Source organism: Lissotriton vulgaris, chromosome 5 (genome assembly GCF_964263255.1).
Source record: "Lissotriton vulgaris chromosome 5, aLisVul1.2, whole genome shotgun sequence".
Lineage (NCBI taxonomy): Eukaryota > Metazoa > Chordata > Amphibia > Caudata > Salamandridae > Lissotriton > Lissotriton vulgaris.
The window spans coordinates 827,450,038-827,474,189 of NC_141693.1; the positions used below are offsets into that span (position 1 = coordinate 827,450,038).

General features: G+C 44.5%; 1 protein-coding gene across 2 annotated transcripts in view; it reads right to left on the bottom strand.

The window, feature by feature from the left end:
• The window catches only part of LOC147711656 (uncharacterized), a 523,516-nt gene that overhangs the window by 255,846 nt on the left and 243,518 nt on the right, over positions 1 to 24,152 (bottom strand). For both annotated transcript variants that reach the window (XM_086920221.1, XM_086920220.1), the window contains exon 5: positions 20,959 to 21,063. In XM_086920221.1, the coding sequence (XP_086776347.1) occupies positions 20,959 to 21,063 (105 nt within the window). The remainder of the gene's footprint in view (positions 1 to 20,958; positions 21,064 to 24,152) is intronic.

The window sequence follows — 24,152 nt, forward strand, 5'->3', positions numbered from 1 at the left end:
CAATTGCTGCAATTGTAACATGGACGTAAGCCTCTGTATGTGATAGCTTCACATTCGTTGGTAGATTTTTTTAGAATTTCCTTCAGATTCCGTCCTCTGGTATATGCAAACATCGGTGGTTGATCAAAAATGCCCCTGAAGTCTGGTTCAAAGTTTAATAGCGCCCAATGTTTGCGTATGATGTTCTTATAACAGTTACTTAAGATACTGTATTTCGAAACTACTACCATCCTGGTGTTAGCTGTTTTGACTGTAGGTTGTAGTAGTTCCTGTCTCCGCATGTCTCCTACTCGGTTGACTGCTACATCAAGGATCTGTTGTGGGTACCCTCGAGATTTGAATCTTTCCACCATTCTGGTGATTTCTTGTTGGCACGTACTCTCTGAAGACACTATTCTTTTAACCCGCATCAGTTGGGATAAGGGTAAGTTGCATTTTAGCCCAGGTCTGTGGAAACTCTGGTGGTGCAATAATGAATTCCTATCAGTAGGCTTTCGAAAAATTGTGGTATTCCATTTTCTGTTCTCACACTGTATCTCCACGTCCAGGAAGTGTATACATTTTCTGTCCATGTTCCACGTAAATTGCAATCGCTGATTGATGCTATTCCATGTATTGAGGAATTCAGTCAGTTCACATTCTGTGCCTCTCCAAAGAATAAAAATATCATCAATGAATCTCAAAAAAATTTTGCCATGTCTTAACCAGGTCTCCTGTTTGAGGATATGTTCTTCTTCGAATGTTTTCATCACAATGTTTGCGTAGGACGGCGCGGCACAATTCCCCATGGCAGTCCCATTTAGTTGGTGAAACCATTGCTCAAACACTGTGAAATAACTATGAAAGAGTGTGAAAATCATTAGTTCCATGATCAGTGTTTTCATGTCTGAATCCAGATCAGAATTAGCCAATTCCAATTCAATTGCAGTTATGCCCATGTCATGGGGTATTGATGTGTAGAGCGAACATACGTCCACTGTGCACATCAGTAAGTCTTCGTCTTGTGACATGTTGATCACTTCCTCCAATTTGACTAGAAAATCTGTAGTGTCCCTGATGTGAGACCTGGTATTTACTACAAAAGGTTGCAAGTATCTGTCCAAAAATTTGCCAATGTGTTCATGTATAGATCCCTTGGTGGACACTATTGGTCTGAACGGTGGTCTAGTTGGATGTTTGTGCATCTTCGGCAGCATATACAACGTTGGAGGTTTCGGATTGTCCGGTGTTAAATATCGTCTTGTTCGATCATTGATGGTGCCCTTTTCAAATGCTTTAGTGATTATCTCCAGTAATGTTGTCAAGAACTCGTTGGTTGGATCGGCCCTCAAAGGTGCATAAGTATTGCTGTCACTCGTGTGAGCTAACACTTCATCGTGATAAAATTTGGCATCCATGATTACTAATGCGCCACCTTTATCTGCTGTTTGACAGACGATGTCAGGGTTGTTGGCAATCTTTCGAAGTGTATTTCTTTCAGCTATTGTAAGATTTTCACGTTTTGCTTTGGTTTGAAACGGCAATCTCGACAAATCTTTTTTCACCATGCTTTCAAATACATCGATGATCTTGTGACTCACCGGAGCCAGAAATGTACTGCGTGGTCGAAGCCCTCTCAACATGTCATCTCCTTGGTCTGTGATGGTGACTACATTTTCGAAATAGTGTCGAAGTCTGATGTTTCTCACCAATTTAAACGTGCTCACCTCGAGCTCTAATGTGTTTGTTTTAGTTGTAGGTACAAAAGTTTGACCCTTTTGTAATACTCGTAGTTCCTCCTGTGACAACTGTGTGGAAGAGATGTTAATCACCAGATTATCATTGGCGTTTATCTCCGACGATAAGGTTTTTTGGCCTTTGGCTGTTCTTTTGCCACCTCTGCGGGTTTTTCCCCGCCTGGGTCTGTGGTTTGAATTTGGCCCTCCTCTAAAAAATGAACCGTGGATGCTGAAGTGCCCGGTTGCTCCGTGGGTGTTGCCTCAGTAGTGGTTTTGGTTGTTCTTGTTGTTCTGTTGTCCCCATCCGAAGAGGATGTCTCATTCTCCGAATAGGGATTGTATGCTCGGTTTGGGCGTCGGCGGGCGTACACTTCTGCCCAAGTGTACACCTCGCCGAGCTTATAATCAATGGTGTCCCTTTTGTACTTGCGTAGTTTGCGTTCTTGGGTCTCACGTGTGTGTTTCTCTAGTTGGGTATTCACGTCTTCCAGCATTGTTGCCAATTCAGTGGGATCCATGGCTTCGTCCAATTCCGCCCTGATGGTTTGTATGTCTTTAGTTAATTAATTCTTCTAATGATTTGGACAGTTCCTCCACTATCAAAAGTATTAAATCCAGCGAACATTTGTTGAGGATGGCGAACCATCTCTCAACAAACTTCGCGTTATTTTTACACAAAAGGGGTTTTAAAGGAACCCGAAGGCCCCTCGGGATTCGCTGGGCGCGATGGTACCGCACCAGTGTGGATGCATGTAATTTCTGGTTGCATTCCTTTTTTAGTAAGTAGAGTAGTTGTTTCAAGTTGCTTTCCGGGCTGCGGGTGCTAGCAGCTGCTATGACCTCCTCTTGGATCATGCTGTAAATTTTGTCTGCGTCACCAGCCGAGAAGGCGAAGGTGTCTGCTTTTAAATCCGAACACCCACGGAGCAACCGGGCACTTCAGCATCCACGGTTCATTTTTTAGAGGAGGGCCAAATTCAAACCACAGACCCAGGCGGGGAAAAACCCGCAGAGGTGGCAAAAGAACAGCCAAAGGCCAAAAAACCTTATCGTCGGAGATAAACGCCAATGATAATCTGGTGATTAACATCTCTTCCACACAGTTGTCACAGGAGGAACTACGAGTATTACAAAAGGGTCAAACTTTTGTACCTACAACTAAAACAAACACATTAGAGCTCGAGGTGAGCACGTTTAAATTGGTGAGAAACATCAGACTTCGACACTATTTCGAAAATGTAGTCACCATCACAGACCAAGGAGATGACATGTTGAGAGGGCTTCGACCACGCAGTACATTTCTGGCTCCGGTGAGTCACAAGATCATCGATGTATTTGAAAGCATGGTGAAAAAAGATTTGTCGAGATTGCCGTTTCAAACCAAAGCAAAACGTGAAAATCTTACAATAGCTGAAAGAAATACACTTCGAAAGATTGCCAACAACCCTGACATCGTCTGTCAAACAGCAGATAAAGGTGGCGCATTAGTAATCATGGATGCCAAATTTTATCACGATGAAGTGTTAGCTCACACGAGTGACAGCAATACTTATGCACCTTTGAGGGCCGATCCAACCAACGAGTTCTTGACAACATTACTGGAGATAATCACTAAAGCATTTGAAAAGGGCACCATCAATGATCGAACAAGACGATATTTAACACCGGACAATCCGAAACCTCCAACGTTGTATATGCTGCCGAAGATGCACAAACATCCAACTAGACCACCGTTCAGACCAATAGTGTCCACCAAGGGATCTATACATGAACACATTGGCAAATTTTTGGACAGATACTTGCAACCTTTTGTAGTAAATACCAGGTCTCACATCAGGGACACTACAGATTTTCTAGTCAAATTGGAGGAAGTGATCAACATGTCACAAGACGAAGACTTACTGATGTGCACAGTGGACGTATGTTCGCTCTACACATCAATACCCCATGACATGGGCATAACTGCAATTGAATTGGAATTGGCTAATTCTGATCTGGATTCAGACATGAAAACACTGATCATGGAACTAATGATTTTCACACTCTTTCATAGTTATTTCACAGTGTTTGAGCAATGGTTTCACCAACTAAATGGGACTGCCATGGGGAATTGTGCCGCGCCGTCCTACGCAAACATTGTGATGAAAACATTCGAAGAAGAACATATCCTCAAACAGGAGACCTGGTTAAGACATGGCAAAATTTTTTTGAGATTCATTGATGATATTTTTATTCTTTGGAGAGGCACAGAATGTGAACTGACTGAATTCCTCAATACATGGAATAGCATCAATCAGCGATTGCAATTTACGTGGAACATGGACAGAAAATGTATACACTTCCTGGACGTGGAGATACAGTGTGAGAACAGAAAATGGAATACCACAATTTTTCGAAAGCCTACTGATAGGAATTCATTATTGCACCACCAGAGTTTCCACAGACCTGGGCTAAAATGCAACTTACCCTTATCCCAACTGATGCGGGTTAAAAGAATAGTGTCTTCAGAGAGTACGTGCCAACAAGAAATCACCAGAATGGTGGAAAGATTCAAATCTCGAGGGTACCCACAACAGATCCTTGATGTAGCAGTCAACCGAGTAGGAGACATGCGGAGACAGGAACTACTACAACCTACAGTCAAAACAGCTAACACCAGGATGGTAGTAGTTTCGAAATACAGTATCTTAAGTAACTGTTATAAGAACATCATACGCAAACATTGGGCGCTATTAAACTTTGAACCAGACTTCAGGGGCATTTTTGATCAACCACCGATGTTTGCATATACCAGAGGACGGAATCTGAAGGAAATTCTAAAAAAATCTACCAACGAATGTGAAGCTATCACATACAGAGGCTTACGTCCATGTTACAATTGCAGCAATTGTAATAACTGTATAACAGGGAATACCATCAATCACCCTATGAAGGGTCACCCTGTGAAATTGAGAGTGAATGCTACTTGCAATTCAGCTAATCTAATCTACATGCTAAAGTGTCCATGTGGCAAGTGTTATGTTGGACACACAGAGAGGAAAATCAGAACTCGGTTACTGGAGCATAAGAGTAACATCAGGACTGGTAACTTGAAATCGACTGTGGCCGCACATTTTGTGGAACAAAAACACTCTATAGCGCAATTAAAATTTGTTATACTTGAACAGATCATCCCCACTCACAACAACAAGCAGACACTACTCAAAAGAGAGAACTATTGGATTCGCTACATGGCATCGATGCAGCCACACGGTCTTAATGATCGAATGGAATTTTTGTGCTATCTGTAAATTATATCGTTGGATGTATCATATGTCTTTGAATATGCTTGAACTTGATTTGTATTGTGTACCGAGGTTTATACATTCACAGACTGATCATAACACCATTGTAACATGGCCGCCGCGTCTTTTTGTTTAGTTGCAGTTCACTCGCGATAACTAGTCCGTTTTTTCTTTCGCCACCATCTCACACGCCGGTAAATATGACACTGAGCAAGAGCACCTTTGGGGTTCCCGACGGTAATGCGGAAGCACGCTTGTTAACCAGAGCACCCAGTAAGTACTCGTTACACGAGACATTGTTAGCTCTAATCCACGTATTCCGTTCTTTTTAAGTTGGTCGTTTTTAACGCGCGCTGTTCCGTTTCAGAAACAGCGCTACCACGCTAATGTACGGACTGTGAGTACCCCGTTCACGGGCATGCATCTTTTTCTTCTATCTTTTTTCGGCTAGGTGACTCGGCCACTCGGTCTCTTTAGCACACATGGTGAACCTTTCCATTTTTCATTGGTTTTTTAACGGTTTGTTTAACTACTGGGAATGTGATCCTTACACACACGCTTGGCTTTGCAATTCGGTCACTTTCACTTTCGGACACTATTGGATGAACATGTCAGTATCACTGCATGAACAGGCACATGGTACAACGTTAGCACATTAAACATGACACATTGTGATTTATTGTTATGTTCCTTTTTTCGTAGAGTATCCCCTGAGGAAGGGCTTCAGGATTAGCCCGAAATGCATTGGGGAAGGAGTGTTATTGGACTCTGTTACATTTGAATATATACCATTGGAAATCTATGCTGAATGAGAAAATTCAATGATAAATAAAACATTCTTTGGAACCCCACAATGAGGAAGGATTAACTTTTTGAATACTGAGAAAGACTTTGTGTCATAAGCAAGAGCGGTGCAACTGGGTGTCCCCTCCCAATGGGAGGAGCTGTGTATTAGTTTCGAGTTCACGCTGGTTGGTACAGACAGCGCCAGACCCTGTTTGCACGCTACACAAATCAACTGTTGAATACCACGAGTTAATAGCGCTGTGCAAGCCCTACATTCATAGATTAAGTGGGAATGCCATCACTTTCATCTGTACCTCTTCGGGCAGGAATTTCGTGTGGTGACGGATTACAAGTCATTGATTTCCCTCTTTGCCGGCAACCCAGGCTGGCGCATTGAGAGATGTACAGTCCAGCTGCAGGCTTACCAGTGCGAAGAAGTGTTCTGCCTGGGGGTCAACAACCCTGCTGACTTCTTGTCATGACATCCGGTCAGGACTGTGCCGGCAGAACAGTCCACCAAAGAGGAACACACAGAGGAGTTTGTACGGATGCTGTCTCAGGAAGCGTGTCCGATAACGCTCACACTGGAGGAAGTCAGGAACGCCACCATGGCTGATGAAGGCCTGGTCAAGGTGAAGAAGACGCTGCAGGACCTCACCTGACAGCACTTCCTGGATAGATCCAGGGGGTTGAGGGATGAAGAGAGACTGTTGCGCCAACAATTATGGATTTTTCCGAGTGAGTTGAGTAAAGGGTCGCACGGAGTGGTTCTGCGAGGGTCAGCGATAGCGATTCCTTGGAGCCTGCCGAAGAGAGTCGTCAACCTTGTGCATGTAGGGCATCAGGGGATCGCCAAAATCAAGGCTCATCTCAGAAACAAGGTATGGTTTCCTGGCATGGATACCCTGGTAGAGGACATAATTTGCACCTGCCACTCATGCAACATCACCAGCAGTGACCCAGATCCGAATCCTCACCCTGTCATCACGGAGGAACCATGTCATGACCCATGGACTCAAGTCAGGATTGACTTTGGATCATTTGCGGATGGGAGGAACACACTTTTCCTCATTGACTCACACTCTAAGTTCCCTATCGTGGAAATACTAATGTCCATTGCTTTTCCACAGGTCAAGACCACCCTGGACAGAATCTTCGCAATGATGCGACTTCCGATGGTGGTTCGTTCAGACAATGGACCACCCTTCCAGGGCAAAGACTTTCATGAGTACATGACATCTCACGGCATGAAACACTGCAAGATCGCGCCACAGTAGCCACAAGCCAACGGCGATGTAGAACGCTTTATGCAAACCCTGAACTGAGCTTTGTGAATCGGCATGGAGAGAGGTGAAGATGCAGAGCAGTGCCTGCACCAGTTTCTGAGTGCCTATCGTCAAACGCCCCACTGCACAACGCGGTGTGCCCCATCAAACCAGCTCCCCCGGATTCCATTCCTGCTGACCCATCATGGTGTTTGAAGGAACCCTATCCGGTGGCCAAGCAGGCCAGGAGTGTGGCATCCAACAAAAAAGGCGAGTCAGGAGCAGAGAGTACTGGCGATGGACGTCCAAGTGTGAGACCTTGTCGTAATGAAGGATCGATATCCCGGGTGGAAATATTGCACTTCCTATGAGCCGGAGGTGTGGGTAGTCACGGAGGTGCGGGTAACTATGGTTTCTGCTCGAGGTGGCAGTTGCACTGCTGACAGAAACATTGTTTGGTTCAAGAAGGCGAGAGTCGACCCGAGGATGGACATCGGGAGTAGTGATGTAGGTGAAGGAGAAGAAGGACCAGAAGTGGCCTCTCTTGGCACCCCAGTGAGGGAGGTCAGCTGTGCACCAAAGGGTCCCAAGAGAATTGAACGTGTCACTGGGGAACAGCCAGTAATTGTCACGAGTACTTTGTCAAGTGCAGAAGACACAGCTGGGAGAGGGAATACTAACAAATCCCGGAGCCAGAAGTATGGTCTCCAGCCGAACCCTACTCTCAGTCAAACACTCTGAGACTTTATGTTTTGTGTGCTAAATTCATGCAGACCTTTGTGTTACATTCCATCTAAAGGAAAGGAGGGATGTAGTGACGGAGCCATCCGGCCCGCACTATACTTTGTTGCTAGAACAGGCACCCGGAGGACAGGCACGCCCAAAGGTATAAATTAAAGGGCGCTTGACGGCTCGGTGTCTTGGCCCACAGAATATGAGTGGGTGTATGTCCGTTCTTAATTTTCTGTCCACGTGGCCTACCTGCATCCAAGGGTAGGGGCCTTAGTGACACTGCAAACACCACATAGCGGAGGCTCGAACCAAAACCAGAGAGCACCTATACTGTCTAGGTTTTATTAAATAATGCACATTTGCGTTACCAATCAACAAGGATGGTTTGTCAAATGAAAAAGAATAGAAGCACAGAAGCTCCAACGGAATTTAATTCTCCCAAGAGACGCCAGAAGCTGCCGCAAGGAAATGAGCGTAAGAATAAACTCCTTTAACAAAACATGCTTTAATGATGAATAAATGAAACTTTTCTACCTGGGTAGAAGTATTTGATGGGAGTACCCCAGCACCTCCTAGAAACAAAGGGATTGCCCCTGTGAACGCCACAGAGCCCTCAGGAAGGGACGAGGGAACCAAAAAGAACAGGAAGTACTAGGAGGTGGGATGGGTTTGGTGGGTGAATACCTATTCTAGGGATAGAAACACAAAACAGCTTTAAGAAGTGGTGAGAACATGGCTATACTCGCACATCAAGTAAGTACTGGGGTGAGGAAGGAGATGAAGAGGTAACAAACTTTCATTTGAACACTACTTGTTAGAGAGCTGTGTCTCTTCAGTCTCGCAACCCCTATTTTTTAGGGGGGATATGTCTTTATTAGTTTTTTATAATAAATATCATGTATGAAGTACATCTCTGTAAGTTATGTCAATTTGGTTCAATTCTTCAACTTAGTATTTCAAGATACATAAATACAGTTTCGTAATACCATTATATTATAGTTTGTAATATTTCCTTCTACATTCCTTGGTGCTCCCATCCTATAGCAGGAGCTACTCCCGTATATTACTCCTGTATATTAAGAGATATCCTTATTATTACATTTATAACCTTAAAAAAATAGAAAAGTAATGTGTGAGAATAGTGACTCTACAATCAATCATGACATATTATATAGCAGCACTTATTGTGTAAGGATTACCTGTCCTAGATGCTGTGGGAGGTCTTTATTGGGGGGATGTTTTCATACTTCTGTTTCAGTAGTTAAGTCTTCCCATCCCTATACCACAAGGACCATGTCAGCAGGTGAGAAATTCCGATTTGGGCCGTTTTTACCCACTAAATCATACCAGAAAGTAGTTCACTGGCACAGAGAATATGATCCATAATGTCCCAAGTTCAATTCTTGGCTTATCCTCTTTTGTTTTATTTGTTGCAGCCCCCTCGGACCATGGTACAATAGCATTCCTGTGAGTCCCTACAGTCACGTTCAACATTCTATCTATGGCAGAGAAGCATACAGCAGCAGTGATACTTTCAGGGTAAATGCTGGGACGATGCTGCTGGGCAGTCATTTGGACTTGAGACTACAGAAGCATTCTTCCACAGTTGCTTTCGAAAATGTAACCTTTGATTACGCTAAATTGTACTCCTTGCCTTCCCTACTAAATTCAAGACAGATGGTCTTTTATAGCCTGCTAAACATGTTGATGGGAGTAAAACAATTCAAGATTATTCACATCACAGTTTTCTCCTTGTAGAAAAGACCGACCTAAACTGAAGTTGTAGCTTGCCGTCACTGTCTAAATCTTTCTAACCCGTTCAGGTGCAGATAATGATTGTCCTGCAGTCGTTCCAACTGTTGATCTCGGTTTTTCAATGACTTTTCATCATTATGACGTACTCTCTGCCATTTGTAAGCCTTGATGACTCCCAATAGTACTATTATACAAATGACAGCTATTATGATAGGTTTCAATATGTATCCCATTTTCCTTGTCCAAGGCTGCCAAACCAGCTTCCAACCTTTCCAAATCCCTTACCAATTTGTTTTCAAAGTCCCTCTGCAGCCAGATCACGTAAATCTTGAAGTGTCTCCAAAATGTTACTAATGTACTTCCTTATATCCCGACTATTGTCAGGTATATAGGTACAGCACTGTTGAACTTACAATTATTTACAGACTCATCTGGCTTTCGCTAATAACACGTCTAATGCAAGACAATTTTGAAGAACCATAACCCTTATCGAAACCATCTTCCCATCAACAAGTAATACAATTTGGGTCATATTCACAGAGAGCTTATCCACCAATGTTGCCAACTTTCTAATTTTCACATCATTCAAAATCACACCCAAGCTAGGTATCATGGCGCCAAATACATCCCCAACAATTTCTCCTGCACTTACACCACGTTTTCTTCTATGAGATCTTTTCCTTTCCAAAGGCCATAAGTCATCCACATGAAATATTTTAGGAAATACCACAACCAAATAACACGAGCCATACCAATTCTTAGGCAACTTCACACAAGCACTTTTTCCACACACAAAATACACATTTGGCACTATGGTTAATTTATACAATAGCGCCTTCCTGATTGATTTCTGAATTAAGAAAATGTGTTCACAATCACTCTCACCCACAAATATCTTGTCATAATATGTCGAAGGGTGTCTAATGCACAGTTTCTCTTTTTTCTGGAAATATAAAGCTATTGGACCAGAACTCCCCTTTGCCTTATGATCTAATTCTTCCTGGGTCCATGGAATAACTTTAAGCTTTGGATCTGGTCTAAATAAAGTCTGCCTCTGCCAATCTTCTATCTAATCTACAAACGTCTTCTCTATGTCAGATAACATACAGGTCAGATTGTGTCTATGGGCGTAAGATGTATCTAAAGTAATAGTAGCCACACAATATATAGACATCCTTATAGTAATCATATTTATTCATGTACTTAAGAACTGGAACTTCTGAGAGTACCACATCATAATTGGAGAAATGGTACTCAAAATGTGACTTACTATAAAACATGCTCAACAACACACTACATGTGATGCCATATGTCAAAGGTAAATGGTGGTATCAAATTCTTTCTTCTACTGATGCTGGCAGTTGCATACACACATAGCAGTATTCCGCTTCCATTGTATCAACATATTCATACAACAAACAAGCATATGCATTCAACGTGAAATCACCTTTTGCCAAATCTACATGTAACACCCGACTAGTTTCCCTAATCATATCTCTATCTTTTGCGGATGCACCCTCTTCTACATCTGAGCCAGGTGGGGCAAGTGTCGCCTGTTCCCTATTCTTTTCAGAATCATGAGACCCAACCAAAGATGTAACAATCACCACAATTATGGCAATAAGCACCACAACAATAAGGGTACCAATTATGTACTTCTGCCTGCATCCTGAGTTTTCAGACTCCATTTTGAACCACTGGTTGGACTTTTGAGGCACAAACAAAATCAACAAAGTCTCTTTTCTTCTTTTCTTTGCCTTATCCTGTTATTTACAATGTCTTTTTATTTTCTGTTTTCCATTTGATTATTGCAATTTTCAGTCCAATAATACTAACCTATAGAAGAGATGTAGTTAGCCCCAGCCCTCAACTCTTCTTCTATTGAAAGTCCCTCATTTACATCTTCTTCCACTTGGGTCTAGGTTATCTTCTTTCTAAAGGCAAATAAGTTCTTCTTTCACAGTTCAAGTTTCATCGATAATGATATTAGATCCAAGCATTGTAAGAACAAGCTGCAGAATCTCTGCGCAAATCTCTCCCATTTTCTGTGCAGTGGGTAGCCTACCAACGATAGGGAAAGCAACCTGGTTAAGGATCAGAAATCGCAAACCACTCAGCCTTGGTGGATCGGGAACTGTCAGAGTCAGAATTCCGAAAGCATCAACTCCAGGGACCAGCAACTGAATATCAATTGTTAGAGTGCTTTGTCCGTGACCCACTGTACCGGTCCCCAGCCTCCCATATCACTCCGGTCTCAGCACCTGCAGCCAGGTACGTCCACTCAGGAGATGCGTACTTTTGAGACGGTACCCTCTCTCTTCTGGATCATCTTAGACCATCTGGTCGCTCTTCGGTTTCACTTTGATCTGATTCAGATGTTTCAGGAATCGGAGCAAGATTTTTCTCAGATGCAAGCCTCATTTTCAACCTCTCCTTTATTGCTATCAGTTCTTGGGATCAGGGTCCCAATATTTATACCCCAAAATCCTTTGTCCTCTGAGGGCAGAGGGGCCTTTGCCCAGTCCAAACCAGCTCTGGAGCACTCTGTTGATATGACTCCTTCTTTCCTTTCACAGTGCAGGGCAGAAACATCAGACGCCCCTCAGGAGGTGGAGCCAGCATTGTGGCGGGAAAGCACAGCCTTGGAGCACTTTGTTGACATGATTCCTTCTCTTCGTTCACTGTGCAGGGCAGAGACATCAGCCGCACCAGAGGAGGTGGAGCCAGCATTATGGAAGGCAGGCACAGCCCTATTCAGGTCCCAGGTGCAACTAATCCCACCCATCTAGATTCAAATCTCTCTATTCACCACTCGGCTGACTCATTCTGTCTCTTGGAATCCCCCAGCCCTGTCACTCAAAAACACCAGACAAGGAATACACAACCTAGCAGAGGCAGGCTTTAGATGTACCTGAGTGGTGGACTCCTACATGTGACCCTCCCAATCTTATTCCCTTCCAGCGCGACAATTGGAAAACCGAAGATAAAACTTTATTACTCCGACAAAACCCTGAACAGGACCACGGCTCCTTTAACTGGGGGTTTCTGTCGGACGAAGCCCCGCCCACCGATGACGTCGACCCACACACGAGACTATCGGAGGCAACTTCCTGGTTTACGGCGCGTCCCAAGTACGGAGAGGAGAGAGAGTGGCGTTTCCCCGACGTGGAAGATACTGGTGGACCAGCCAGAAAAGAGGACGGAGACTGCAGACAGAGTTCGACGGAACTCGCAACGAAGCCAGGAGGCCAACGACCCCGCGACTCACCCCGCCACGCCCACGGAGGTGCGTGGCTGGAGCAGGTACGGAGCAAGTTCTCAGGGAGGGTGTGAAGGAAGGAGGGGAGTCAAACTACCTCATTACCTCCAACCCCTCCACTACCTTGTAAATACAACCGACAACTCCACACGAGCACAGTCCCCCTCTTGTAGTGTCTCACTTAGTGCACAGTGTGCTTCGTGTATCTCCTCACTCCCCAGTCCTATCAGATCTTGGCTCTGAGAACAAGAGTCCTGATAGGTTTTTTTTCTTTGTTCATCTTCTTTTTTCCGGCCTGAGCCTTTGTACATTGACGGACCCCAGAGATTTCGAGTCAGAAGAAGCTAACTACCGTCCCCCTGACAGAAAGGAGGAAAATAACCCCCCCCCCAGCAAAACACACCTGGACCCCTTGTCCCGAGAAAAGAGGACTCAAAGACACAAACGTTGTTTCAAACAAATAAAGCCTTATTCAATCTGACCTGGCCTATGACCTTATCATTCGAACCCACAACACTTGGTGTCAGAAGTGGGATTTGCAACACCTTCCATCAGTCAAGCCGTGATGGAATCCCTCATCCAGCATCTCATTAAAGGCCTGGAAAAACTAGAATGGTCCATAGAACAGCAAATGACATCGCCACAGGCCGACTGCGACGTATTCAAAAACACTATCACAGCCCACATTGAAAGTATGGAAAAGGGAGGACGGGATACTGGTGTCTCACCACAAGTAGAAAGACGTGCAGCACTCCCAAATCATTAGGGTATGGCCCTCCAGAAATACGTACCTGGGTAAGACCCGGATGCCTTTTTATTGAATTTTGAGAGGGCGGCGCTGGCATGTGGATAGCCCAAGGAAAAGTGGCCTTTCTTTTTAGCACCACTCCTGACTGGGGAAGCACAATTTGCTTACCAAGTCGCCAATCCCACTGGGGATACATCGTATGTTAGGATCAAAGAAGTGATTCTTGATCATCTGGGTTTGGACTCCGAGGCCTACAGAGTGAGGTTCCGGAAGGAATGAGGCGTACCCGCAGGTGAAAACCCCAAACCATTTTCTTTTGCTTAAAAATGGCAGCTGACAAGTGGTTGAAACCATCCACTAGTTCTAAAGAAGAGATAATGACGAAGATTTATCTCGAACAATTCATGGAGGCACACCATACGGGACCCAGAGGTGGTTGAGGCAACATCCTGGCCTCACCGCCGAACAAGCCATCGAGATGGCTGCGAATTATTCGAGGGCACAACCGAGGACTATGACTTGGGACACAGAAAAATCTCGAAGTTCTCTACCTCAGAAACCCGGGAAAAAAAACTCCAGTTGACATGCCTAAAGTCAAAATGGGACGAATGGAGATGTCCCCTCCTAAGGGGCCACAGTGTTTCGCATGGAGGACTGGGGCCTTATAGCCCGTATGTGCCCCTGAAAGAAACCAACAGAAGAGCCGATGGAGGTCGTATACATTCCGAAGGCGGTGCTATATTCAGCTGAAATGGGGACGTCATTCTATGTAGGTGTGCAGGTGAACAGCAAAACAGTAAAAGCCTTTAGACTCAGGGTGCAGGCAGTCAGTGGTCCAGGGGAATATCATCCTGCCCTCCCAGATTATTCCTGATGCAATGGTCCACATACGTTGTGTGCACGGGGATGTAAAACCTTACCCCATAGTCCTGGTCACCATGGTACCCTTCGACAGGAGCCCTTGTACAGTGAGGGTTGGGGTGGTGGATTCTCTGCCAGAGGAGGTCATCTTGGGGGTTGATAATCCTGGGTTCCTCTCCTTTTTCCAGGACAGGGTAAGGAGGGAAACAGAAGTACAGTCAGACTCCCTTCCAGCTTTCATCTCCCCCGAACCATGGCTACTAGACCGTAATATTCGCTTTGCATAAAGTAATGACCCCATGTTGTATAATGCTTGGGAAGAGGCCCATAGAAACCAAGACAACCCATCCCTTTCGTATCATAGATTTGTGATAAAAAATGATCTCCTTTACAGAGAAGGTCGTTCGGGTGCTTCCGCACAACTATTGGTCCCGACACCATTCAAGAGCAAATCCTGTTCTTTACACACACACACACCTTACGGCAGGACATACAGGGATGGAGAAAACTACAGACAACATACTGCGCCATTTCTTTTGGCCCGGTATTTATATGGATATTAAGAAGTACTGTCAGACATGCGAGATATATCAGAAAAAGAACATGCAGAAACCACCAGCAGTACCGCTCCAACCTCTACCCATTATAGGCACTTCCTTTGAGAGGGTCGGTATGGACCTCATAGGGCCACTGCCTAAAACATCAAAAGGGAATCTGTCTGCATTCGTTATTGTGGACTCCGCCACCAGATTCCCCGAGGCATTTCCCCTTAGAGCCCCCACCACCAAGAACATTGCAGAGAAATTCATTGAGTTGTTTTCTAGGGTTGGTTTCCCCAAAGAAGTCCTGACCGACCAGGGAACGCCCTTCGTATCCCACCTGATGAGGGAGGTCTGCCGATCCTTGAACATACACCACCTTCGCACATCCGTATACCACCCCCAGACGGACGGCCTCGTGGAGAGGTACAATCAATCCCTGAATACCACGCTAAAGAAAGTGCTCAGCGTAGAAGGACAGGATTGGGACCGGCTCCTATCCCTTGCCTTATATGTATTGCGTTCGCAAGTGGAAAGTAGCCTGGGGTGCTAGGCCTTTGAATTATTATATGGGCGGCAGCCTCGATCACTCTTGGAAATGACCAAGGACGCCTGGGAGGCTGAAGAAGAGGGAAATAAGCGTTTGATGTTGGAATACACTCAACAACTAAAATCCAACCTGGGAAAACTACAGGATCTGGCGTACTCGAACATGGAGAGAAGCAGAGATAGACAGCAAAAATACTATGACAGAGGGAAAAGGTGGAGACATCTCTCCATTGGAGACTGGGTGCTCGTAGTGTTGCCTTACTCCACTCGCAAATTTCAAAGTGAATGGCTAGGGCCCTATCAAGTCACAAAAACCATAGGCAACACTACTTATTGAGTACAAATCACACCTAATAAAACACAATGTAATCACATCAACATGTTGAAAAAATGGCTCGGACCTCCACCGAAGGCGGCATATCTCTCCTTGCTTACCAAACCTTCACAGAGCTCAACTCTGGAACGCCTTGTGGTCAATGAAGAACTTACATTACAAATGAGGAAAGAGCTGCAACAAACATTACTCCCCTTTTTGGGTATTTTTTCGGATATTCCAGGAAAGACTACTTTAGCAGAACACCGCATCGAAACACCAGCAGGCAAGACAATAAAAATAAGACCTTATCGAATACCGGCTGCAAGAACAGAAGACATAAGAAGAGAGGTGGAGGAGATGTTGACACTGGGTGTCATATGCCCTTCCACTAGTGATTGGTCGTCCCCGATAGTGATGGTCCCGAAGCCGGACGGGTCAACACGTTTTTGTATGGACTTCCGCACCCTTAACGCCATCTCTACTTATGACGCATATCCAATCCCAAGGGTGGATTACCTTATCGAGAAACTGGGTAATGCCAAGTTCATCACCACTTTTGACTTGACCAAAGGATATTGGCAGGTGCCCCTCCGTGAAACAGACAGAAAGAAAACGCCTTTTCAACCAATGCTGGATCATTTGAATTTAATGTCCTCTCCTTCGGTCTCCACGGGGCACCAGCCACATTCCAATGACTGATGAACACAATACTTTAACCATATCCTTTCTTCTGCTCGGCCTATTTGGTGACATCGTGGTCTTCAGCCCCACATGCAATGATCACTTGAAACACCTAGACACGATATTGCGTACACTCAGTAATGCAGGCCTTCACATAAATGCAAAGAAGTCACGGGCTGCCTACCCATGAGTGAAATACCTTGGATACGTCTTGGGTGACGTGTGATTGCTCCTGAGGCTGAAAAGGTGAAGGCCATAACAGACACAACATTTCCAACCAACAAACGAGAACTACGGGCTTTCCTGGGCCTAATAGGTTACTACCAAAGATTTATTCCCTATTTTCAGAACTAGCCACCCCGTTAACCAACCTTCTTCATAAAGAGGTAGGACCAAGACAGCTCTTACATCCCTCCTTTGAAACTCTGGAAGCCTTTAAGTATCTAAAACAGGCTGTCACCACAGGGCCCATCCTCATTTCCCCTGACTTTAACAAATGTTTTATCCTTTCTACCGATGTTTCAAATTCAGGCTTACGGGGCAGTGTTGTCACAAATTGGGAATGATGGGCTTGAACATCCTGTGCTCTACGTCAGTCGTAAATTGTTTTCCAGGGAATTTAAATACCCCACTATAGAAAGGGAATGTTTAGTGATTAAATGGGCTATTGACAAATTGCAATATTACCTAGAAGGGAAACCGTTCATCCTGTACACAGACCATGCCCCCTTGTGCTGGATGTATCAGAACAAAGCACACAACCCTCGGGTTCTCCAATGGTTTTTGTCCCTACAGCCGTATGCCTTTGAAGTACGTCACCGAAAGGGCACTGAAAACGGGAACGCGGATTTCCTGTCCAGGGTCACCCCTCTCCCCGATCGGGAGAATCCATGGGGGGGAGGTGTGTGACAGGGTGTGTCAGCCGAACAAACAAATAACAGATGTACCTGAGTGGTGGACTCCTACATGTGACCCTCCCAATCTTATTCCCTTCCAGCACGACGATTGGAAAACCGAAGATAAAACTTTATTACTCCGACAAAACTCTGAACAGGACCACGGCTCCTTTAACTGGGGGTTTCTGTCAGACGAAGCCCCGCCCACCGATGACGTTGACCCGCATACAAGACTATCTGAGGCAACTTCCTGGTTTACGTCCAAGTACGGAGAGGAGAGAGAGTGGTGTTTCCCCGACGTGGAAGATACAGGTGGACCAGCCAGAGAAGAGGACGGAGACCGCAGACCGAGTTCGACAGAACTCGCAACGAAGCCAGGAGGCCATCGACCCCGCGACTCGCCCTGCCATATCCACGGAGGTACGTGGCTGGAGCCGGTACGGAGCAAGTTCTCAGGGTGGGTGGGAAGGAAGGAGGGGAGTCAAACCACCTAGTTACCTCCAACCCCCCCACTACCTTGTAAATACTATCGACAATACCTCCAAACGAGCACAGTCCCCCTCTTGTAGTGTCTCACTTAGTGCACAGTATGTTTGGTGTATCTCCTCACACCCCGACCCTATCAGATCTTTTCTCTGATAACAAGAGTCCTGATAGTTTGTTTTTTTTGTTCTTTTTTTGTTTGTTTTGGCCTGAGCCCTTTGTACCTCGGACGGACCCCCGAGATTTCGAGTCAGAAGAAGCTAACTACTGTCCCAATGACAGAAAGGAGGAAAAGACCCCCCCCCAGCAAAACGGACCTGGATCCCTTTTCCCGAGAAAAGAGGACTCAAAAACACAAACGTTGTTTCAAAGAAATAAAGCCTTATTCGATCCGACCAGGCCTACGACCTTATCATTCGAACCCACAACAACCTACTTTCTACAAGTGGTATTTTCAAACACAGAATGTTGAAACCAACTTCACTAAAGGATGCATTTTATTATTCTGAGTTCAGGCATACTAAACTCAAATTTCTACTGTGTTCCCTGAGTAAGTTAGGATTATAGGATGTAATAATCTAACTGCCCATTCTGGCCTATGGAGAACAGTTAGCCTTGCAATAGTGAAAAATGAAAATAGCTGTAATTCACTATTAGGACATTCCACGCATATCAGGGCTTGTCCTACCTTACACTTACAATGCACCCTGCCCTTGGGCCTACCATAGGGGTGTCTGATATGAAGAAAAGGGAAGGTTTAGGGACTGGCAAGTAGGTGCACTTGCCCAGTCAGCATGACAGTACCAGACTGCACATAGGTTCTGCAATGGCAGAACTTAGACACATTTTACAAGGCTGCTTCTGTGGGTGGCACAACCAGTGCTGCAAGTCCATCAGCAGCATTTGGATTTACAAGCCCTGGGCACACTCAGTGCACTATACTAGGGTCTGACAAGTAAACCAAATCAGTCAATTATGGAAGCACCAATTCATACATCAATTTATAATAGATCACACTTGCACTGTGGACTGGGCAGCAGTGGCACAGTGCCCAAAGCATTTAACACCAGCAAAAACACATTAGGCAACAGCAAAAATGGAAGGGAGACCCACACCAATGGTGCCAGGTCTAACACTCCCCTTTTGTCTGTCATCTGGAGTGCAGCATTGCATATTTCTGAGTCACGATTGGCGGTACAGCCGCATTCCTAGAGGTGCTCAGTCAATTTAAAGAACCTGCTTCATGTGCCTGCCTGTTTTCGGTGACACACACACCTTGTCATCGTCAAGAGGGAAGTTTGTCTAATGATAAACTTCAGCGTGTGGCACAGGATAGGGGTGACAAGCACACCATAGACATTGACTGCCTGTTGTTTTTAACGAGTTGTTCACTCATAAGGCTACTAGTAACTGGTCTGTGAGTACTGTGCAGTCTCTAAATGTTTTTTTTGTATAATTTCACAAAGGTTTCCGTTATATTCACACTACAACATGCTTTTCTTGCCTAATTTTCAAGGCATGTACATTTGACATCATTTACATTTATTGACATTACACGTGGGCATGTGCTAAGTTCATGAATGTTATTTACTGTATACATTTGGATGCCTATTGTTGCAAAAAGATGCTGTGCATTGTTATCTTTACTGTGTCCAGTTGTGTTCACTTCAGTATAGTGTTAGTGTATTTTAGTCACACATTTATGGCTTATGGTTGCCATTTACTTTGCATGCCTTAGTACCCTTAAATAAGGGAGGTCCTAGTCTTTTAGTGGGGGATGGTCACACACATCTCTTAGTTTGTACTTTCACTCCATTACATGAGGGATGGATATGGACTTTGGTTCAATATTTACTTTTTACACACTCCCTTACATAAGAGAGGTTCTAGTCTCTGGGTGGGTGGTTTCCCACCTTTCTGTTTCTTAGATACACTACTTTACTTATTGGTTCTGTTAATGGTGTGTAAATCCCCATGCGCTACACATCTTGACTATATGCTGTGTAAGTCACCATGTGATACACATATACATTGGTTTCTCACCCTTACGTCAGGTGTAGGTTATGGGTGTTAGTCCCATTTACACAGTTAGAGTCAAAAGCCCTTACAGGAGGGATGATTTTTTGGTTTACAGTCCCAAGTGTTTTACCCTTTATATGATGGGTGTCACAAGGGGTTTCTTAGACCGTTTTTTAGAGGGTACATCTTAGTCCCATTTTCATAATGTACATCTTAGTCCCATTTTCATAGGGTACATAATGTTCCTAAAGTTAGGAATCCAGTTTACATTTTTAGTTTCCTTGTTTTGGGATAGTAGTCTCAGGGTGCGGTCCTCCCTTTGCTACATGTTACATTTTATTCTAAATTGTTTTATTGGGGAGGATGGTTTATATTGCTTGTCAATTTATTTTATATTGCTTGCCAATCTATTTATCCTTCCATTCAACTAACTTAAGTGTTAAGACTCTCTTGTGATGTTGTATTTACATTTGCACCCCTGAGTTTTGAAATACTTTCTGCTTTTGTACATTCTTAAGTATTGTTTCTCCAATGTAGCTTTGTTCTTTTCATTTTTCATTTAAAAGGAGGGTATTTTATAGCCTGCTAATTTAAGTATATGTATCTCAGTTTACCTATCTTCCTGCTGCTCAGCCAGTGAAAGTGTTGAGAGTGGAATGTTGGTGTGACTATGATGCTTGGAATGTTTGGGTGCCTGTGTGGATGAGTGGTGACAGTAGGAAGATGGGCTAAGCAACATGCAGGCTACTAGTGGTGGGGCAAATAGGTTAACCAACCAAGTTACATAAGAAGATTGTTATACACTCTACAACGAAGAGTGGGCTAAATAGTGAGAGAAAGATGCAGGTAGAATGAGAGCAGGAAAGAGAACCCAGAAAGACAGAAAATATAGAATTATGACAATTAGGCAGCTAGGGAATTGAGTCAGTTAGCTCCTAAATGTAGAGTGTGCAATGTAAAAGAGAACATAACTTAATGGAAATGGATGTTTATTTTCCTAATCTACAATTCAAATTTCCTGATAAAACTTCAATATTTATATGAGAATTTGAATATGGCACGTATACCTGTTTGCTGCTTCTTCTTTTGTGAACATGGAATATTACTATGACGACTCCAACTATGACAATCACAGATATTGGTATGGCTGTTGCAAGTCCAATTACAGCACTCTAAAAAATAATTGGGAACAGGATTGTTACTGCACTTTACATGTTCTTTTAACCATCTAGAAATTCTCGAAGAAACACCAGCACACCAGCGACGATGGTGTGCACACTTTTTGATGTTTAAACACTTTCAAGACTGCAACTCACAACAATTTCCTGTACTGTTCTACAAGCAACACTGTCACCTGTCTCATAGGCATGAGATAAACTGATGACAATATGTAATTAGACTATTAATATATAAAAACAACCTGAAATAAGTTTTAGATTGACTTCAAAACAACAAATTTGATATATTGATGCACTTACCCGTTTTCTAAACCACTCAACAATTTGAATGCTTGATTTTTTTTGTACCAGATATAATACCTTACTAGCGGGGGTACCTTAGTATGAATTTCAAAAGTGACAATATATTCACCATGTGCAAGAGGAGTGTAAGAATTACATAGTAAAATAACTTTTGATGCATCCAACGGCTACCAATGCAGGATAGAATGCTCTGCAACCACATAAAGGACTGACTGAATAAATACATGTTTGATTTTTAATTGTACAATTGCTCAAAACAACTCTACTTAATTTGCTACGGTTGCCAGGAGAGAGTTCAATAAGGATTTTGAAAAAATGGATAAAGCTGTATTTTTGAGTTGTTAGCCCATTCAAAGACTGTCTGTTGCACTTCCTCAACCACTAAATTCAAATACCACTCATTGCTCCAAAACATTGTCGGTCCAGTGCAACATCATGCTGGTTCTCCACACCGCCAAGCAATTCCAAGATAATAATCCCAATTGAGCAAATGATGACGAAACTCATGATCAAAACTAAGGGCCTGATTACGATACCAGTGGGACCGCCACCGACAGCCCATTGGTGGTGGTCCCACTGCCATTGTACTGATGATTCCTGCCTGCCACACAAGGATGGTGGGGGAATGGGTGGTGGTCAAAGAGACCAAACATCAAGGAGCCAGTCGGACTGTAAAGGGATTTTAAATACCTACAATGGTGGTGGTGCCTGCCAGGCACCACCATAGGGATTATGACGCCCCTCCTCACTGGCTGTAAGGCTGGCAGAAAGGGACATTGGTGGCCTGTAGTTTGCCACATTTTCCCCCTGGCCATCTCTTCTGGGGAGCACCTATGGTGCCTCCCTACATGCCCCTGCACCATGTGTCAGTCACTGCATGGTGCCTGCCACATAGTGCAGGGATCTATACAGGGCGCCTTGCAGGACCACCGACAGCTATTCGGTCGGTCCCATTCCTGAAGGTATGGCAGTTGGATGGATGTCCGACCACCATCCTAATCAGGCCCTCAATTCGGAGGGCCTGATCTTTTTTTTTTATATGAAAACTGCAGCCACTGTTTTTTGATCCCATGTTTTTGAGCAGAAAACGTTTGGGGGCAATATCAGACTCTTCCCTACCTGGCACGGGGAGATTGTTTCCACCGCATTCCTGGTCCAGTTCGACCCCAGGCTCATCAAACGTTGTGTCACTCCATCTGACACAAACTCTGCTGTATTGTTCTTTTCCATCTGAATATTCCTTCTGGCGCCAGGATACCCGTAGGGTGACAACTGCGCGGTATAAATATTAATACAATACAATACAATACACTCGCCGCCGCATTGCAACACCACAGCGGCTGCCGAGGAGAGGATTGAAGGACTCCATCGCCCAGGCTCCTTAGCGCCGTCACGTCACCTCTGCGCCCAGAGGCGCTTTAAATCACGGCAGACCCCGGCAGAGTGGGTGTTTGAGCAGAAAACGTTTGGGGCAATATCAGACTCTTCCCTACCTGGCACCGGGAGATCGTTTCCACCAAATTCCTGGTACTCTCGCCGCAGCATTGCAACACCACAGCAGCCGCCGAGGAGAGGATTGAAGGACTCCATCGCCCAGGTTCCTTAGCGCCCTCACGTCACCTCTATACCCGGAGGCGCTTTAAATAACAGTACACCCCTGCGTCGCGGGGCCACGTGCGGGCTAAGCCCAGGCAAAGGGCAGGCCGTCTGTGGCCGTCCGGGGCAAGACGAGGCCGGGCTGGGCCATCCCCCAAGGATTTGATCAACGAAGTGACAATAATTACAGTTGACTTGGATGCTTGAGATTTTTAATGGGCTAACCTGATATATGTTTAACATTCTTGTAAACCGCTAATCTCTTAAGCGCGGGCTGTTTACTAAACATGTCTATACGATCGGATAAAGGGGGACAGCTAGCATCTAAATCCACCAGTGGAAGTCTGATCGGAACTTTAGATAATTATATTACCCGGGTTACAGCCGCCCTTGATCAGGAGATAGTGGATGTTGGAAAACGGTTCTCACTTGAAATATTTTCCGAACGGTCCTCATTGGGTTCTATTAAGTGCTGCCAACCCCTGAGACTCGTTTATGTCAATGCCTTATCAATTTAGGACTGCCAGAGATTAGCATAGGGTCAGACACACATAGCAACATTTCCCTGGGGAACAGCACACAGAATACACAGATTGGTAGCTCTATTCATGGGGAAAATGGGTTTTGCGATATACCTCCCAAGAATAATCCCGCTTGTTTTATAGTTGAACCGACATTTACAAGTAATATATCTACAGGAAAAAGAAAGCGAGGTGGGGAGGACAGAAAGGTACACGGGCTAGGATCCCCAAATTAGTGAATAAAGGGGCTAAATCTTTGGGTATACAAAACCATAAACAGGCTGATACTCCCGTACAGAACAAGAGTATCCCGCATCTGTTAAAAAAACGGCGATTTTCAGCCGATGAAAAGATCAACAACATCTGTACAGGGAGATGGTGTGCCGATAGGGCAGGTGGAACAGATTGTCAAGTCCCTAATACTTCCCCTCATTGAGAGATTGAAAATAATTAATGAAAATCTAGGTAAACTTCAACAGGCCACCTTAGATAATACCAAACTGCTACACTATCTAACAGACAACACGAAGGCGAAGGACTAACTATATACACAAGTAAACGGCTAGATAATAATAAACCCCCGCATCTATTTCACATCAACCTGTATTGTCAATAGTAAAAGGGATTCTGACCAACAAGGATAACAGTTTACTGGATAAAAAG